General features: G+C 50.3%; 2 protein-coding genes across 5 annotated transcripts in view; both read left to right on the top strand.

Moving 5' to 3' along the window:
- The window catches only part of AKAP8L (A-kinase anchoring protein 8 like), a 28155-nt gene extending 26610 nt beyond the window's left edge, over nucleotides 1-1545 (top strand). For 3 of the 4 annotated variants that reach the window (XM_031437488.2, XM_010998905.3, XM_064479950.1), the window contains 2 exons: nucleotides 957-1052; nucleotides 1155-1545. In XM_031437488.2, coding sequence (XP_031293348.2) covers nucleotides 957-1052; nucleotides 1155-1472 — 414 coding nt within the window. In that variant the 3' untranslated portion in view covers nucleotides 1473-1545. Of the gene's footprint in view, nucleotides 1-956; nucleotides 1053-1154 lie in introns of those variants that run through there. The other variant, XR_010378087.1, reaches the window with a different exon arrangement.
- Nucleotides 1546-1823: 278 nt separating this feature from the next.
- On the top strand, nucleotides 1824-18490 carry AKAP8 (A-kinase anchoring protein 8). Its single transcript, XM_010998906.3, has 14 exons — nucleotides 1824-1944; nucleotides 4474-4512; nucleotides 5920-5952; nucleotides 6475-6751; nucleotides 7197-7680; nucleotides 8180-8309; nucleotides 8550-8596; nucleotides 9709-9742; nucleotides 11686-11773; nucleotides 13471-13612; nucleotides 13957-14050; nucleotides 14496-14626; nucleotides 15772-15867; nucleotides 17172-18490. The coding sequence occupies exons 1-14, from the start codon at nucleotides 1926-1928 to the stop codon at nucleotides 17622-17624; spliced, it is 2067 nt and encodes a 688-aa protein (XP_010997208.2). The 5' UTR covers nucleotides 1824-1925; the 3' UTR covers nucleotides 17625-18490.
- The last annotated feature ends 616 nt before the right edge of the window (nucleotides 18491-19106 follow it).

Raw genomic sequence — 19106 nt, 5'->3', positions numbered from 1 at the left:
CATCAGTTTTTTTTTTTTTTCTTGCTTATAGCTTTATACTTGCCTTACTTTTATAACAGTGAAAGTAAGAATTGCCCTTCCTTTCACTACCAAGAAAACACCTAGCATTTTGGTGTAAGTCCTCCCAGAGAAAAAGGGTTCTGGCATGCTACACACAGTGTCCCATCACACCTCTTTCTTACTATGCCAGGGGAGAGATGAGCCCTGTTTTAAGGACTGCATGGTGTTCTTCTGAACGTCTGATTTATTTAACCACTTCTCCACTGCAGAACATTTAGTTCTTCCCAATTTTCACTACTGCAACCAGTGTGCGTGCATGTTTCCAATTCTAAACTTAGGCCAGGTTCTGGGAAGGAATTACTGAGAAATGTTTACTTTTGAGACATTCTGTCAAACTGATTTTCAGAAAATGAACAGTTGAGCCTCTCACCAACAGAGCAGAAATATCTCTTTTCAACCTTTACTTTTAGGGGTATAATTCTTCATCCTGGGAATCCTATGGATTAAAAGGCTGTATATCGCTTAAATATACTGTTTGACATTCGTATTCCTGCTTTTATATCCTCCTTGTTTATCCTAAACAGTTCTTTGCATATAAGGGCTGTTGACCCCTTGTTCTAGATTGCCTGTTTGGTCTTTAGTAGGTTTCTTAATTTGTTCACTGCTTATAACGTTTATGTAAGCAAATCAGATTTCTGCAGTACAGCTGTAAAGACATATATGTCTTTAATTAGTTACATACAGTAAGTATGGTGTGGAAAGATGGAGAATTGGAGCAAAGATCAAATCAGGTCGTGGCTCCGGGCTTGTACACAAGGGTGCATGTTAAGACCTATGCAGTCTGGTTGGAGTCGTTGGCTGTGCTGAGGAGGTGGGCTCTACCAATCTGACACGGGGAGGGGGGCGCTTTTGGGTGCTCAGAGCAGCCTCTCCAGCCCTGCCTACCTTGCCTGCAGCTCATGATGGAGCAGTCTAAGAAGTCCTCACTCATGGTGGCTCGTAGCATCCTCAACAACAAGCTCATCAGCAAGAAGCTGGAGCGCTACCTAAAGGTGAGGCTCACGCCCCTGGTACGCCGGCCTGTCCCCAGCCACGGTGCCCAGTCCTGGCCCCGCGGGTCTTCCCTTTCTTCAGTATTGAACCTTTCTCCGCAGGGTGAGAACCCTTTCACCGACAGCCCCGAGGAGGAGAAGGAACAGGAGGAAGCCGAGGGCGGTGGCCTGGATGAGGGGGCACTGGTGGAAGCCTCAGGGGTCGCGAAGGGTGCAGAGGGCGCGCCGGCGCAGCCCCCGGTGCCCCCAGAGCCAGCCCCCGGGGCCGTGTCCCCGCCCCCACCGCCGCCCCCCGAGGAGGAGGAGGAGGCCGTGCCCCTGCTGGGCGGGGCGCTGCAGCGCCAGATTCGAGGCATTCCGGGCCTCGACGTGGCTGACGACGACGACGACGACGAGGAGGGCGGAGGGGGCGCCCCGTGACGCGGGCCTGGGGCGGGCGGGGCCCGCGTGGCCGAGGCTGGAAGCCGAGCCTAATAAAGTTATTACCATCCCACCTCCTCTTCCTCATTTGTGCTGCTCGGTCGGCGTGGGCAGGTATTGCTGCTGGGCTGTATGTGCCTGCGGGCGGGACCCAGAAGGAGTGCGTTGCGCTTGCGTACTGGAGGCTGGGAGGAGAAGGGATACGCCTGCGTACAGTGAGGCTCTGCGGTAGGACCCAAAACTCCCAAGATGCTACAAACACCTATCCGGAACGACGGGAAGGCCAGCTGGGGTAATAGGGGCGGGCCCACAGTGAGGTTCAGCCAATGGTAGCGCACGGGAGGAGTGACGTGTGCGCCTGGTCTACCAGTGGAGGACGGCGGGAGGTTCGTTGCGCGCATGCGTCCTTTGGTAGCCTAGAAAAAGGGGCTGCTGGCGGGCGGAGCTGAAGACATGGAGCACGGTTATGGAGGTTAGTGTCGGCGACTCCTTGCGGGTTGGGGCGAGAAGGCGGTCCCTGGGCACCGCCGCCGTCGCGCAGAGGGCCGCGGGCCGGGGCCTACACCCGAGTGCGGTTACCGCATTCCGGCCCTGCGGAGAGGCGGCCAGGTCGCGCGCGCGCAGCTCATTGGACTTCGGCGCCGTCGCTCCCGGGGCGCTGCATGCCGATTGGCCGGCGGGGCGTGGGGACGTTAGCGAAGTTTGGCTGGTCGACTCTGCGGCGGGCTTCAGGGGGCGCCTTGGGCGGTCTGGGCCGTTTCTCTTCCTCTGATCCGGCGAGGCCGGCCGGGCCCTGCGGATCCCTGTTGCGCGCAGGCCCGCCTTCCCTTTTGGAAAACGCCACAAAATGGCGGCGCCCGGGGGCGGAGCCATGGCGCGAGCTCGTGGGGCGCGGGGTTTGCGGCCGGGGACATAGGCGGGACTGCTGCCTCTTTCTGGGCAGTCGGTTCTGTCCCGGCACCCGCGGGGTTTGCGCGGTGTCTCCGCGCGGCACCCGTGGCCAGGGGCGCCGGTCCCGGAAGTCGTATGGGCGGCGCAGGTTCGGATCCTTCACTCCAGCCTCGCGGTGCAGTGCAGCCGGGCCTAGTGCGGCCTCTGCAGTTGACCTCACTGGGCGCCTGCCGTGGACCTTGCTCGTGCTGGTCTAGGACAAGACAGTGAGAGTCAGATGCTGAGTATCGGTGAAACCTTGGAAACCCGATGTGCCCTGTGGTCGTGACAGATTGTTGGCGCTCGGTCAGGCATTCCCATGTGGTGGCCTGGAGATGCCAGGGGGAGTGTGTAAGAGGGAACAAACCTTTTCCCCACTTGGGTTTCAGGGCCTGCGGCAGCACGGACCTTCTCGGGCCGTCTACTTTCAGTCTCTAAAATTATCGCCTCCTGAGAGGCCTTTCCTCTGTGCTGGGAGTCGCGTATGCCCACAGGGAACAGTTGAAATATGTAGTTGGGTAGAGCTTGACCAGGCGCAGATCCCTATCCAGGTGTATGAGGTTCCAGAAGCAAGCGATCTGATCTTGGCAGCAGCAGAGAAGGTGCGTGTCTTGAAAGGTGGCAACAGGAAATGCAGCAGAGACGTCCTGAGGTGCATAGCATACTTGGGTGTATCCAGGGTCTTTGGGTCGCTCAACCTGGGTCTCCAGTCTTTTCTGCCTTCTGACTGGGTCTCACCATTTTTTGCTTGCCTTTCCAACAGATCTTTCAACCAGTAGTAATTCTGCCTCATGCATGCCCTAGAGAGGTTCCCCCACGCACAACGGCCACTTCCTACTTACTAAAAATCTTTTCAGACTCAATTTAGATGTTGTGACCTTGGTGAATCCTTCTGTAGCTTTTTCATCTAGAGTTATTTTCTAGGACTTGTGGAGGCTTGATAGCTGGTCCCTGACCATAGCGGGCACCTAGAATTGGGTTCAGATACTTGTTCTTTTGCCCCTCAGTTCCATGTTCTTGGGCAAGTGACTTATCCTTTGGATCCTCTGTATACAACACGGTGAACGGTACCTATCTCAAGGGTCGTTTTGAGGTTACTTGAATAGCATATGCCACTTAGCTAGACCAGTGTCCCACAGTGCTGTTAGAATCACTGCTCTGCTTTTCTCCTACACAGAAGTGTGAACTTGTGTGACATGGAGAGGTCATAGCCTGCAGAGGGCAAACTTGAGCAGTGTGACTTTGGATCAAGTTCCCTTACCTCTGAGCCTTAGCTCTCTCGTCGCTGAACAGCATTTGGGGACACCAGCTAATGGTTGCTGAGTACCCGCCATATGTTGGCACACAGTAGGCACTCAGCTGGTGGTTTGGGTTGTTCTGGTAGGAGAGAGAGGATGCTTTGTAAAGATAAAGTTGTATGACAGGTATGGATGGCCGCCTGTGCTCAGCTCTGCCAGGCTCTAGGGACACAGATGAAGAGGAGCCAGACAGATGGTGTAGTGGGGTGTCTGGAGGGGCAGAGGGCACCACAGAGAAGGGTGCAGTCTGATGCCTTAGGGCTAGGCTGAAGCCCTGGAATTTGAAGGCCCAGGGGAGAACTGGAAGGTTCAAAGTCACACACAAGTGAGGCTTAGAGAGGCGCAGTAGTTGTCTCCGAATTTTCAAAGTTTGTTCCCAGTTGTAGGGTACTTATGGCTGCCTGGGCAGGGGGAGGGTTGTGGGCTCTGTCCTAATGATGGGCTAGCTGGTGGCCAGTCCTGTATCTTCCACAGTTGTGGGTTGAGGTTTAGGCCAAGGTCCCTCAGCAGGTAATGGACAGAACTGCCCCAGCAGCCTGTTCCTCTGCCCTCTTTTTTCCACTTTGATCTCAGGCAGGTGGAGTGTGGAAATGGAAGAGCCATCTGTGGAATGACTTTTAGGGGGATGTTGTGGTTGTGCTGCCTTCCTGTAAGGCTGGCCCTGAACTCCTTCAAGGAGATCCTTTATACTCCTTAGAGCACCTCAGGAGCACCTGTTCTCTGCTTTGACAAATAGGACCGGCAACCATAACTCACAAGTCTTCTGTTCACAGGCTATGGAGCATGGAGTGCTGGACCTGCCAACACCCAGGGTAAGTGGGACCCGCTTTTCAGGGAGGCATGGGCTACCCGCCCTCCCCAGCGTCGGCATGACATAGCTGCTGCTGCTGCTGATAGTGGACTGTAGCCAGGATGGGCTGATGGGGCGCTTGGGCTAGCCCAGGGATCAGGAAACCTTTTTTCGTAGAGGGCCACATAGTAAATTTTTTTTGGCTTTGCAGGTTTCTGTAGTGCAAGGGCTACCATAGACAGTTTATAAACAAATAGGTATGACTATGTGCTGATAATATTTACTTAAAGACGCTGAAATTTGCAAGGTATATATTTTTCATGTGTCACGGAATAGTCTTTAAGAATTTTTGGTGTTTTATTCTAAGTAAATTGTTGATGGTATCATTGAAGACTTTCATAATTAGTAGAGTTTATTTTGTAGATGTATAGGATTAAGCAGATAGTACATAGAATTCTGTATGCTTACCCTGCCTTCACCCCAGCACAGTCTCCCTTATTACCATCTTGCAATAGTGGGATATGTTTGTCGCAGTTTATAAGCCAATGTTGATACATAGTTGTTAGCTATAGTCTATAGTTTATATTAATGTTCATTTTATTATACAGTTCTATGAGTTTTGACAAATACATAAATGATAAGTCTTTTGTCAAAATTCTCATCATCATGACATGGTCATTCAACTTTGGTTTTGTTTTGGTTTTTTCTTTCCCAACCATTTAAAAACATAAAACCCACTCCTAGCTTGGACTAGATTGGCTCCCGGGGCCTGTTTGCTGACCCCATTCTGGAGCCTGTATCATGGTGCTAAGTGTTTGAAGGACCAGAATGTGCTCCCTGTTGGGGGAGGTTTTCTGAGCCTGGAACTTGGCCCTAGCACCACTGGAAGCAGGGTGGCTTTTCTGCCCATCACCAAGTTTCCCAGGAGGAGGTCTTCTGTGTTTCTCAGACACATGATGTTCCCTTGCTCTGTTGAGTTGGGGACATGATTTTCCACCCGTGCACTCTACATGCTGTTGGCTCCTGGTGAGAACTGGCCCTTTAGAAGGGCTCTGCCTGGGGACCTGGCCCAGGAGCCTCTTCGCTGGTGGCCCACACTGAACGAGCTTCCTGGAAAAAGGCTGCAGTGTCCTTTCTGTTGCCCTAGTGGAGGAGATCTGGCCTGCTTAGGAGAGAAGCCTTGATTATGCTTAGCTGAGTATTCTGTGGGAATGAGTTTTACAGCTAGTGGACCCCGGCCTTTCACGGCATTAATCAGCAACCAAAGGTGCCTTCTGGAACACTGACACAGCCACCCTCAGCCCACGCCCTGTGGATAGTGGAAGTGACAAATGTCCTTCAACATCCAGGCTGATGTAGGGGTGAGAGGACGCGTCTCGGCGTCTTCATTTTGCAAATAAAACTCTTGTCTGTTTTTGTTTCCTCTAAGGTGCCTATGGAACTAGTGTGGCCAGCTGGCAAGGTAGGCCCTTCTGGTGGTCCATGGCTGGTGGGTGGGCCTTTGATCAGCTACCTAGAGGGGCTGGGGTGCAGAGACCCCCATCTCCCGTCCTAGATGTGCTCCTAGCTGTCCTGAGGGCTCAGCGGGCTGGGCCTGAGGTGCTGAGGAGGGTTAGGGAGCCAGCCTTTAGGGGAACTTGCTGGAGGCAGCAGGTAGAGAGGGTTGTGGTTGTTTTCTGGGAGCAGCAGCCCTTTGGTGGGTCTGTCACTAGCCCAAATTGCCAGCTCCTGGGTTTTCAGCCACCTCTGGCTTTGAATGAGAAACAAGTCTTAGGATCTGGTATAGAAAACCCACTGCTCAGAGTTGTAGGTGAGGCCCCTGCCCTCCTCCTGCTGCCTCTTGGCAGGTGATGTGTGCGGTGTGGGGTAAGCCAACAGCACTTGGTCCTAGGACTTTCTTCCTTCCCTGTGGGCAGTGGGTGCTTCTCCCCAGAGTTCTCCACCAGTTGCTGAGATCTGATTTGGCGCTTCCTCCGTCTGGCAGGTTATGAGAACTACAATTATTACGGTGCCCAGAACACCAGCGTCACCACAGGAGCAACCTACAGCTATGGCCCAGCCTCATGGGAGGCCACCAAGGCCAGCGATGGCCTGGCGACTGGGGGCCCTGCCATGCATATGGCTTCTTATGGCCCAGAGCCGTGCACCGACAATTCTGACTCCCTCATTGCCAAGATCAACCAACGTTTGGACATGATGTCCAAGGAAGGAAGCAGGGGCGGGAGCAGCGGCGGTGGGGAGGGCATGCAGGACCGGGAGAGGTGATTACAGGCCTGAGCCCTTCCCTGGGGGATCCCGCATACCCAGCTTTGTGCGGATGGGAGTGGGCACCTGCTCTTTCAGGGATGACTCTTCCCCCGTACCCTCTTGAGTATGGAGTACAGAAGTTGAGCCATTGTTGGGCTAGACATTTAATGGGACTTGCTGGTTTCCTGAGTGGTGGGGTTTAGGGTGTGACTGTTAACTAGACTATGTCAGACTCCTTATTTCTGCATCAGACGCCCAGCAGACCCTCCCCTTCTCATGGCCAAGGGCTTCATGCCCTTTGTTCAGCAATACTCAGAAGGGATGGTTGGTCTCTTGCTTTCTGAGCAAGGGATGCGTGGTGGCTTGGTTGTGCTGTTCTGAACGTAGGGCAGTCAGCTCTGCGGGAGGCGTTGAGGTCGTGCCTGGACAGTGTGGTGATGGGTTGTGCTTTCTTTGCAGCTCCTTCCGGTTCCAGTCGTTTGAGCCCTATGATTCCAGGCCTTGCCTGCCGGAGCACAATCCCTACCGCCCCAGCTACAGCTTTGACTATGACTTTGACCTGGGGCCTGACCGCAATGGTGGCTTTGGTGGTCAGTACAGCGACTGCCGGGACCCAGCCCGTGAGCGGGGCTCCCTCGATGGCTTCATGCGGGGCCGAGGCCAGGGCCGCTTCCAGGACCGGAGCAACCCCAGCACTTTTATGCGCAGCGACCCCTTCATGCTGCCTGCAGCCTCCTCTGAGCCTCTCTCTGCTCCATGGACTGAGATGAACTATGTGGGTGGGCGGGGCCTGGGAGGCCCCTCCCCCAGCAGGCCCCCGCCTTCCCTCTTCTCCCAGTCCATGGCCCCTGACTTCGGAGTGATGGGCATGCAGGGGGCGGGTGGTTATGACAACTCTGTGCCCTATGGATGTGGCCGGTCACAGGCCCGGATCAGGGATCGGGTAAGCCCTTGCCAAGTTCTAACCTGCCTTGTTTGCTTTTCTTTTTAAGAAGCTTTGTTGAGCTATCTGTAAGATTTACTTATTTTTAAAGTACAGTTCAACTTTTAGTAAAAATGTACAGAATTGTGCAACTTTCACCATCATGTAATTTTAGAATGTTTCCATCATCCCAGAAAGAAACCTCTGCTGTTAGCAGTCACTCCTTGTTCTCTCCCCCAGCCTCTGGCAACCACTAATCTACTTTCTGTCTCTAGATTTCCCTCTCCTGGACATTTCATATGAATGCAATCATAGAACATGTCAACTTTTTTGTCTGGCTTCTTTCACTCAGAGTAGTTTTTGTGTTTGAGGAACGGGGTTTTCCGACTATGTTGTTTGCTTTCTGAAAAGACATATTCTGTCCTCATTCTCTGATCTTACAGCCTTTTTGTTCTTCATTTCTCTGGGGTGTGTTACCTGTCTGAGTAAGCGGTACAGTGGGATATGCTTGTGTCTGTAGCCCAGGTGGAGAGGGTTTGATCGCTGCGGCCCAGATAGCTTGGGCAGGAAACGGAAGCAGTTGCAGATTTACGACGAGCCAGACACCAAACAGGCCCGGGCTGACAGTGAAGGCGATTTTTCCGAAAACGGTATGCCCTGGGGGCCAATAGGCCTGGGTGGGTATGAGTCAGTTGCATGCTTGGTGTTCTGCCTGCCTGTCTGGACAGTGGACACATGGGAACTCAAGGGTGGCGTGTGTCAACCTGCACTCCCACAATCCCCACTGTAGTCAGGACAAGCACAGTCACTCTGGACAGTGAGTCTGGGAGGTGAAAATGGGGTGGGCCGGTGCCGAGGAGCTGACTTTCCCTTTCCTTTGTGTCCAATAGATGATGGAGCTGGTGACTTCCGATCAGGAGATGAAGAATTCAGGGGTGTAAGTTCACCTTTACTGATCAACCTCCGGTGTCTCTAGTGCAGGGTTTCTTCCTTCCTTCAGTGTCTTTCTCACAGAGAGGAGGAACAGCTGCTGTGGTGGATCCCTCTCTGCCTCAGGAGTAGATTTAATAATCAGACTTGCAGCTAGGTTTCTATGAGTTTTCCACTTGTGGCAATCCTTCTTTCCCTGAAAACATTCCCAGCCCTCTCCCCAGCCATCCCTGTGTCCTCATAGCGATGTGCCTGGCTGCACACGTGGTAACTGCAGCGGGTGGCTGTGTGGGCCTGGGCTTCCAAACGTGCACTGAAGGCTCTTTTGCTGCCAGCACCAGGCTGGTGCTGAGTGCATCCTTGTCATTCACCTCTTAAAACCAACCACGGGAGATGGGTGTTAAAGGCTGGCTCTCAGCCAGGACCGTGCATGAGCGTGTGGGGAGAGGTCCTTTGCCACCCCCTGCAAATTCTGGTCCAAGTCGGGGGTAGGGCCTGGAGATGTGGGTATATGGAGGCTTCATCCAGGTGCTTCTGAGGGTCGTGCTTGCTCCCTGTCTGGGTTGCTTAGATCTTCAGCTTGTGAATCTCTGCCTGTCTACTGATTGATAATGTAATCTTCAGCTCAGTGTCTAAGGAATGGGCTTCAGTGCTGATTTTCAGTTAGATGAGTCATTTTTATTTATACCTGACTTGTTATAGTCTTTGGTAAATGTAAACAAATAGCTGAGAAACTTCATAAAGCCCATCTTCATTAAAGAACACTGGAACTGGTCCAAAAGGGGGTTTCTTGACACAGTTGATGGATGGGCTCTTGGCCTTCCTGTGTGCAGAACTGTGCATTTGCCAGAGGTATTTCTTTACCTTTAGAAAGAATTGAAATGTGGTCAGTGACTTTCTTAAAAAAAAGCAAGTTAGCATCATCACAAAATTTCAGAAGGCAACCAGGACTAGTGATGGGACACTCACTCTCTGTCCCGTGGCCCTGGGACTTGTCCTGATACATTGTGGTGGTGTCCCTGGTGGCACAGTGACCACCAGGTGGTGGCAAGGAGCTAGGCTGGTTGTGGAGAATTCTGGAAACTCCCCCTCACAGTCCAACTTTGTGCCTATTTTTAGGAGGACGAATACTTCGACTCCGGGAGGCAGCGAGGTAGGCATCGCCCAGCATCCCTTTGAGCTTTCCTGTGTCTGCCCAGCTACCCTGCACTCACCGCCTAGCTCCCAGCTGGGCTGGGCTTCTGAACAACCCAGGGCCTGGATGGAGGGGCTGGCGGCTCAAGGCAGGAGAGGGGCCATGGCTGCCTGGTGGGCCTTTGCCCACCACTCACCCTGAGGCTTTGCTTCGGTGTTTGGAGCAGCACTTGCTGGAAACAGGTCTGTTTGCCTCACTTGGTGCAGGCTGCGGAGACGGGGAAACTCACCTCTGGGTGTCTGCAACAGCTCGCAGTGGCAGGGAAGGGAGAATCTCAGAGATGCAAGAGGGAAGAAGCGGCGCCATCCGGCCTGTCTTCTCTGTTCTTCCATTGGCCAATGCAGGTCCCTATACTGTTTTCTCCTGGGCTTCATTCTGTCCACAGTTCCCTTGCTTGCCAGGCCAGGGCCATGCTCTCAGCCTCTGTGATGGGGACATCGGCACTGCGTGGGGCAGAGTCCAGACACGGCCCGGGTCGGGAGCTCGGGGTGGGGAGTCCTGTCAGGCACACTCAGACACGGATCCTCCAGAGGCAGTCACTGCTAAGCAGGTCCCACCAGTTCCAGCACGGGAGGCCTAAGAGTCCAAAATAAGTGGCAAGAACAGAGCAACATAACCCCTTGGGGGGACATGGAGAAGCGTGAGACATGGTGGCTTTGAGTTTACCCACAAGCCACTTGTTTCTTTCCCTGTCCCCACGGGTCTGTCCATAGCTGGTTTCCCTTAAGACTCGGAGACTGGCTCCTTTGTGGTTCTGCTCCCATGAGTTCTGAAGGCCTCTGGCTTAGATGCTCCTTCTCTTACTTGTTCAGGTTTGACCAACCCTCTGAGGTCGTCCCACCCTGTTTATTGAAGTGATTATGTCTATAGCATGGGACCACACAGAACGTTTAGCAGCTCGTGCAGTGGGGTAAATGCTAAAGCAAAGGTGACATGTTTATTGCGCGCAGGTCCTGCTACCTACCCGGGATGACTTTGCTATTAAACAGCAGTAATAGTTTCAGGCAGTGACCTCTTGCCAAAAATCCCACACGCCCTTTTGAGAGGCTTCTGAGCAGCGCACGCCGGTCGCCATCTTCGTGGGACAGTCTCGTGACTGGCATCAGGGGTAGGGGTTACAGTTCAGATGCTTATCCAACCTTTTTTCAGTGTCTGGCCCTGGCCCTGAGCCGCGGTGACCTGGCCTGGCCTCATGCTGGGACTCTGGGCTGCACGGCTCTCAGAGGAGCTCCTGCGCTGGCCCCACGGGATGGATGGAAGACCAGTTGGTCTCTTCCACTTTTGTTTCTGGGATTGCTTCCCGTGTATCCCTGGGAAAGCCCTAGAGCAACAGTTCTGTGAGTGAAAGATAGAGTTCAGGCCAGCAGGGGTTGTCAAACCTGCTGAGGCCCTAGTTCAGACGAAGCTGCCAGGACAGTAGTTATGGTCCACCTAGAGTGGGACGGAGGGCGGTAGAGTGGCTTGTTTTGTTTTCTGAGGCCTTCCGGCTGCTGCCTCTTTATCTGGGAAGAAAGGCTTCTCTCTCTCCTTAAGTAATGTTGGGAGAAGGCCCAGTGGTAGGGCCCTGGATTGGAAAAGCAAGACAGGGAAGGACAGAGAGAGCAGGTGGGCCATGGTGTGAATGGGATGGGCGGGTCGTATCCCTGGCCCATCCCGGCCTTATCGGCCATGGGGAGTGAGATGACTCCCCTGGGAACGACTGAGGGTTCTCCTCAAAGGCCCATCCCCATTGGGAGCCTTTGACAGCCCCTTGGTGCCTCAGGGTGTCTGCACCCTGCCATGCGTGGAGGTGGCCGGTGGGGTGTGGGGTATGGTGGCCAAACTATGGTCCCCATCAAGGCCCTTGTGCTCGCTCCTCTGCAAGCTACTCAGAGCGTCTGGAAGGGACTTCTCTGTTGTAGGAGAGAAGGATGACGAGGATGATGAAGTGAAGAAGAGGAGGGAAAAGCAAAGGAGGAGAGACAGGATGCGAGACCGAGCAGCTGACAGGTGAGGAGGCCAGCAAGGTGGGAGGTCGGCTGGACCTAGGCACTGTCGAGACTCCCTTGGGCTCATCTGTCTTCTCTCCACAATGTAGGGGGGGAGCCTGGTTTGATCAGCTGACTCCAGGTGTCTGTGGGGAAATCCTACAGGTCCAGGGGGGACAAAACTTGGGAAATGTATGGAATCATATCCTTGCCAGTGGGCCTGTGTGGCCCTCTCATTCTCAACAGGGGGCTCTCTTGCCCTCCTGCAGGCCTATCAGGAGTTCCCTTGTCCCCTGGCATGTGTGTGTCATGTCAGACAAGTGAACTTCATTCAGCAGAGCTGCCAGGAAGGTGCTTTGGGTGCTTTGTCCAAATCCGAACCACCTGTGGAGTTCAACATAGCAGTTGCATGTGTACAGATGCTACTTTCAAGATTTTGTCTCTAAATAGAAAAAAATACCAAAGTGCAAACTCCAAAGGGCGTTGGTGTGACCACAACATGCCCCTCTCCCTGTGAACCACCAGTGGCCGTGTGAGCATTTGGTTGATGAGGCCTTGCCCACATGTGGCGGCTACTCTCTGCTCAGGTTCTCTTTATGACTTGAGAGGGACTCCTTGCTCTTAAGGCTCAGATGGGTAGTAGTTTCCCTATGCAAAGAAATGCTTAGCAAAAGACCTAACCGTCAAGGCTGAGAAGTCAGGAACCAAAAAGTAGGAGCTTCCAGTTACAGAGTTCATTGAAATCCTTGCTTTTAAACAGATGATTAAAATGATGGCTATGTTAGATCAATTTTCACGCCACATGGTTAACTGAGATGACTTTTTTTTTTTTTTTTTTGAGATGACTTTTTTAAAGAAATCTTTAGATTGCCCTAGTCACTGAAGATCCTCAAAGAGACTTGGGAAATCGTCATGGGGGAGGCAAAGATGCAGCAGGGAGCGGGAACCATGTATTTCTTTGGTAGCTTCCTGACAGCCCTGCACGTAGGGCAGGGCACATTTTCCTCATCACTCTTTCAAGGGTATCTGCAAAAGCAAGCATTGCCTTGTGGCACTTGTCCAGAGATCAGAAACCAGACATCGGGGCCAGGAGAACTCTTGGGTTGGCAGAGGAGGACTCCTGAGTGCCCAGGGCCTGTGATGTCACCCCAGGTGGGGCAGAGCTGAGGGAAGCAGCACCCCGCTGTGTGGGAACTGGGGTCCGCAGGGCACTCTCTCCTTGCCATACGGCATGAATGCGTTTGGTGAGACTTTGAAAGCATATGACAAAGAAACCCATAGAACTTGATGTGACATGTCTTTACATTGACTCCCTTTGGAGAATTATGTTAAATGGGGTTGCCTTGTATCATCTGAGTGGCTGCAGAGAGAAACATCTGAGAAGCTGTGGAGTAGGTATTAGGTCCCCAGAGCAGTGGGCTGCAGACTTAGGGAGTCCACAGTTTTGAAAAGTCTCCACCTTTGCGTGTTCTGTGTTCTTTTATGAGCCTTTAGGCCAAAAAGACTGGTGGTAAGGTGCTGCGTGAGTCATTTTTCTGAATGCTTGCAAGGCTGCTCTCTCTTAAGATGTGGAAACTTGGGGTAACTGCTACTCGGATGCCTTGTGACAAGTCAAAAGTCTTAATTCAGAAATTGCTTTCCCATTTCCATTTTCGTTCTAACCAGAGGTGAACTGGTTATCTTTGCATCACTGCATTTCTTTTTGTCTTCCTTCTCCAGGATTCAGTTTGCCTGTTCCGTGTGCAAGTTTCGTAGCTTTGAAGACGAAGAAATCCAGAAGCACCTGCAAAGCAAATTTCACAAAGAGACACTGCGGTTTATCGGAACCAAGTTGCCCGACAAGACAGTGGAGTTCCTTCAGGTAAGTCACACCTGGCTTCCATCACAGCGTTTCCCAGTGATCTCTCACAGAGAAGGGAAGGGAAATTAAAGGCCTAAACTTGGTCAAGATTTTTTTTCCAGAGTAACAGTGTACAAGTCCTCAAGTCAGAGGAATACCTGAGAGCTCCAGCCCTTGTGGGTCCCACTAGTTCTACACATGGAGCTCTCCGACAGCCGCCTTCCCATCCTTGGAGCAGCTGAGACAAGGCTGTCATCTGCCAGGGGCTTGGTAGCCGCCTGTCATGAGCTGCCTCTGGTGCAGTTGAAAAATATCCATGCATGCCACCTCTCATTTCATTTGGTGCTGTCTCCCAACCTCTCCAGGAATACATTGTGAACAGGAATAAGAAAATTGAGAAGCGGCGTCAGGAGTTGATGGAAAAGGAAAGCACAAAACCAAAACCAGATCCTTTCAAAGGTGAGTTGTGATCCTGGGGTGTGTGCTCTTCCAGGTAGTAAAGTCCAGCACAGGGTGGTTGAGAATGTGACAGGAAAACCCGTGGGAGGGGCACTTAGCAGGTGAAAGAAGCCTTCAGGTGTGGCCTCATGTAGATCGTGGCTCTGCAGGCGGCTTATTGGAGTGATGTTAAGCACTCTGATTTTTCCTCCTTTGTATGAGGAGAAAGGACAGGAAGGGTAAGAAAAGTTGAAGTATAAAGTTCCCAAGTGTAGAGGCTGTTTGTTTTGTCTCCACAATACTGCTGGAGGGCAGGTGACACCTGTCTCAGATTCTGTCCTAAGTGACTCTTTAGAGAGGGGCTGCGGGGAGAAAACGTTGGCCTGGCCTTATTGGGGAGTAAGTAGGAGGAACAAATCACTTGCGTGCTGTCCCGAATCTCATAAGACTTGGGTTTCGTCAACAGGGATTGGCCAGGAGCACTTCTTCAAGAAGATAGAGGCTGCTCACTGCCTGGCTTGTGACATGCTGATCCCTGCACAGCACCAGCTCCTCCAGCGGCACCTGCACTCTGTTGACCACAATCACAACCGCCGGGTGAGTGCTCTCCTGATGCTGGGTGGGGCAGGCCCACCTAGCTGCCAGTGGGAGGGGTTTAGAACTTTCTGTGTCCTAAGGGGAATGCAAACATCTCTAAGGGCTCTTGCCATATTCCACCAAGTCTTAAATCACTCCATCAATGATTGTAAAATGCACCCCAGTTTCTATTAAAATGTGAAAAAGTGTATTGCTTAAAATTGACTAGATACAGTAGCTGAAATTCTCCTGAGTTGAGAATGTTCCCTGTAAACCACATGAGTAAATTCCCCAATTGCTGAAAAACTGGATTTTTTATATATAAGCTGAGGTTGAGGGCAGAGTGGCCTAGAGGACCGAGGGTTAAGGACTGGTTTGGTCCTTATTAGCTGATGGGGCCTGAGGCTGAATGTTTAACTCAAGGCGTTGGCAGACTTTTTCTTTTTTTTAATAAAGGGTCAAATCATATTTTTGGCTTTGCAAGCCATCTGCCTAACACCTCAAGCCTGCCTCTGATGGGCAAAAGCAGCCACAGACCACGAGTAAAGGAATGGCTGTGGCCTCACTGGCCTGCAGGCTCCAGCTTGCTGAACCTTGGGTTAGCATCTCTCTCCTTAGTTTACCCGACTACCAAATTGGAGATACCAGTGCCTGCCTACCCATCTCCCAGGATTACAGATCAACTGGAAAGCACTATACAGACAAGGGATTGTCATATGAATGTGTCAAGCTCTAAAATAGTCAGATGGTTGCAGCATTCATATTTTTGCTCTAGAATTTACTTGTAAAGTCAGTATACCTCAAAAAACTGAAAAGAAAATCTTGTCCTTTTCCACTACTAAGACTACATAGCTTCTGATCTGTTAATAGTCCTGTTTCATCCCAGCTTGTGCACATGGTACCTGCACATCAGTGGTGCGCCTGTGCTTTTACCTTTTTAGATTATCAGACTTTTCAACACCATTTCACAATCTGAGTTCCAGAGTCTTCTTTCTTTTTCATTACTGGAGTCTAGCATTTTCGGATTTGTCATGATGTGAAGATGTTAGTTGTCCCTCTGCATAGGACTGATCTCCAAGCAACTCAGTGTAGCCAGGCCGGTTTGTTGTCTTGCTCCTCTGTGCACACCTTTTTTTTAAAAGGACCATGTTTGATTGCCTTTGTAGTTGGCTGCTGAACAGTTCAAGAAAACAAGTCTCCATGTGGCTAAGAGCGTTTTGAACAACAGACATATAGTGAAGATGCTGGAGAAATACCTCAAGGTTTGTGCTTAGGCATCCAATAGCTTTTGAAATGGAAGATGAACTCTGTGGGTTTGGAGTAATACCCAGAGTGCAGGGTTTAGCATTTCTGAGTCTTTTGAAGAATTGAGAGACAGACTACGTATCAGGCTGGGGAATTCCACAACTGCGGGTTTCCTGAGACTCGACTGCTTGCCTAGGGACTTGGGGTGTGCTCCAGCTTGATTAACCTGTGCCATGCTGCTGACTCTCCATGAGAAACCTTGGCCATCTGCCCATAAAATACCAGGCAAATGATGATGAGATGCTTCAAAACAAAATAAAAACTAAGGTAGATGATAATTCCAGAAAGAAGCTAAAAAGCTTTGCTGGCAGAGACAACCAACAGTGAGATGGGGAATGAGGGGGAGGAAGAGCCAGTGGTGCCACAATCCTGAGTCTTAGTGGCCGGAGCAGATTGATTAAAAAAATTCCCAAAGAGGGTGCCCTAGAGAGAAGTCTGGTTGAAAGAGTCTCTGGTTCCTCCTTGGGAAGCCCGTTTTGCTAAATGCTTAGCCCCATGACCTCAGCATTTAGGGCTGGGAGTTAAGCTTCAGTGCAGCCTAACTAGGATGTGTTTGTCCTCCTCTCAGTTATTAGTTGCTTCAGTATTTGGCAATTCCTTCCATAAAAGGATAGATGCTAAATAGCCAGTTTAAGAACCATGTCTGATCAGTGTTTTACCTTGTGACTTAAACAGACTTAGTTTCTGGAGTCAGATGTAGACTCAACACCTTCTAAACACCGTACTTTAAAACACAGTTTCTAATCTGCTAGTGATAGTTTACTTTTCCTAAACTAGACACGGTTTTAGCATATGCTTATGAGAAGTTCAGCTTTTGAGAGAGTCAGGCTTGGATTGAATTCTGACATGTTTAATAGTTGTGTGACCTGACAAGATCTTCAAGTCTCATTTCCTTATCTGTAAAATGGGGATAACCTTCATGCCAGGGCTGTGTGCCTTAAAAAAAAAAAGTCTTAACTTCCTATTATGAGGCTTTGTTTTTTCAATTGGGTTAAGAAAACCTAGGTCTTGTTGAATCTTTCTTCACCATTATTTGTTTGAATACAAAGTGTAAAATAGTTCCAGTAAGGCTTTTCTGAGATGTCTTTCCTGAATCTATAGGCTCTGAGCACCTGTAGGATTGACTCACTTGCTGTAATATAAAGTTTCTGTTGTTGACCAAGCATCATAAAACAAACTCCCAGCAAGCTGAGCATCCCTTGAGCTCTCATTTGGACAGTTCTTTGGATTGCGCTGACCTGTGTTTCCTCCTCTTGGCCAGGGTGAAGACCCTTTCACCAGTGAAGCCGTCGATCCAGAGACAGAAGGAGATGACAATTTAGGAGGTGAGGATAAGGAAGAGACACCAGAGGAGGTAGCTGCGGAGGTCTTAGCTGAGGTGATTACAGCAGCAGTGAGAGCAGTAGACGGGGAAGGAGCACCTGCTCCAGAAAGTAGTGAAATGCTGGCTCAAGGGGAAGCCACACCTGAGGCCACGAGTGGTCCCCACGCTGAAGAGCCGCTGGAAGCAAAGGCACCCTGTGGAGTGGCATCCGAGAAGGGTAACGCCAAAGCAGAGGCCAGAGGTGAAGCTGCTGAGGCCGGAGGGGACGTGGAAACCCTGGCAGCAGAGGCAGAAAGCACCCTGACGGCCACGGCTCCTGCCCCAGCTGCCACAGAAGCCGACGGAGAACAAACTGCTGCAGAGTGCAGAGATGCTCTTCCCACAGAATGAGCCTTCTCTCCCTGTTTCAAGGGATATGTTGTATAGTGTATTGTTCTTTCTCCTTTGGTTCATGAGCAGTACTAGGGTGTTACTGGAATAGTCTTATTTTGGTGAAGAGACCCAGCCATTTCCTTCAGAAAAGTGTACCTCACAGGCTTGTCTTGCAGAGCTGTGTGGCTTTTTGCCCTGGTTTGAAGGCTTCAGAAGTTGTACATTCCCCCAAGCAGCTGTAACATTTCTTTACACTGCAGTTGGAATAATAAAAATTTGAGTGATTAGGTTTTGATGATATTTTGCTTGTTAAGTATAGCTACTGGCTAAAGGCTGCCCCCACCCCTCCTTTTAAAATTTTTTTTGTCTGGGAGCAGCTCAATACTAGAATATATCTTGCTTTATTTTGCAGAGGTGGGGAAGGGAGCTAAGTTTCAAGAATTTGCTATGGCTTCCTTTTTAAACCTCTGCTTCTGTGGTGCGCTGCATGGTGTGTGGTCCTCCCTCACAAGATGTAACAGAATCCTCTTAACTGTGATGTTGATTCTGTCACATCAGTGAACTCTAAAAGGCCTGATGAATCTGGCACACCTGCACCATAGATGGACACCCACTTGCCCCTCAAGAATGAGGACACTTTGTGTAGGGCATTATTTCCCAATCTTTCATCCTTGGTGAATCGCCTTTACAATCTTTTACCTCATTTGTATTCCATCTCTGCATTATTTCAGGGTTTTGTGTTTTTTTTTTTTCTTTAAATTGAGTTTACTTCTAATTAAATACATTTAAAAAGAAAATTATGTCACTCTCATGAATGGAAAACCAATATAAATTGCCATAGACAGACACTACCTATGAAAAATAAATAATTTAGATAAATACTATTCCTTTGGAAGTTTCTGAGTCTGTGAGAGAGGAAAGCTAGCATGTGTTAAAGGGTAGTAAACAAGTTATACTTCCATATAATCAAAAGAATTGGAAGGTACCTCCCTTTGGAAATATTGCTGGGTCTGTTTTCCTATAAACCTTCAAACTGTCACATTTGGGGAAGCACTGGCCAGTGGGAAATTATTTGTAAAAAGAGGCAGTAAAATACTTGATGAGCATCTATTGTGTACCAGGTGCTAATTCATGATAAAAAATAAGATACAGGGCTACTCTCAGGGAGCCTTATTGGAGATATGAGATGAATATTTATAAAAAAGTCAATGTGAGAACTAAAAACAAGTAAACTGCTTAGTAAGCAAGAAAATGGTGCCTCTGAATCTTTTCCCCTTATCCCTTAATACTACATATATGTGGCTTAGCCACGGATCACACACGACCTTTGAAGCTTTTTCTCTTGAGGCAAAAATGGTGGTGGTATTGAGCATAAGTAATCTGAAAAAGGACAACAAAACTATACTGCTTTGTTTTGCTTTTCTTGTAAAATTCATAGAAGGCCTGTCATTAAATCTAAATTTCAGTTAAGTTGTTCCACCCCTCACCAGGTGTGAAACG

Source organism: Camelus dromedarius, chromosome 27, assembly GCF_036321535.1.
Source record: "Camelus dromedarius isolate mCamDro1 chromosome 27, mCamDro1.pat, whole genome shotgun sequence".
In the NCBI taxonomy this organism is placed as follows: Eukaryota; Metazoa; Chordata; class Mammalia; order Artiodactyla; family Camelidae; genus Camelus; species Camelus dromedarius.
Note: the sequence above shows the minus strand (reverse complement) of the source record. Positions and strands in the feature narration are given on the sequence as shown.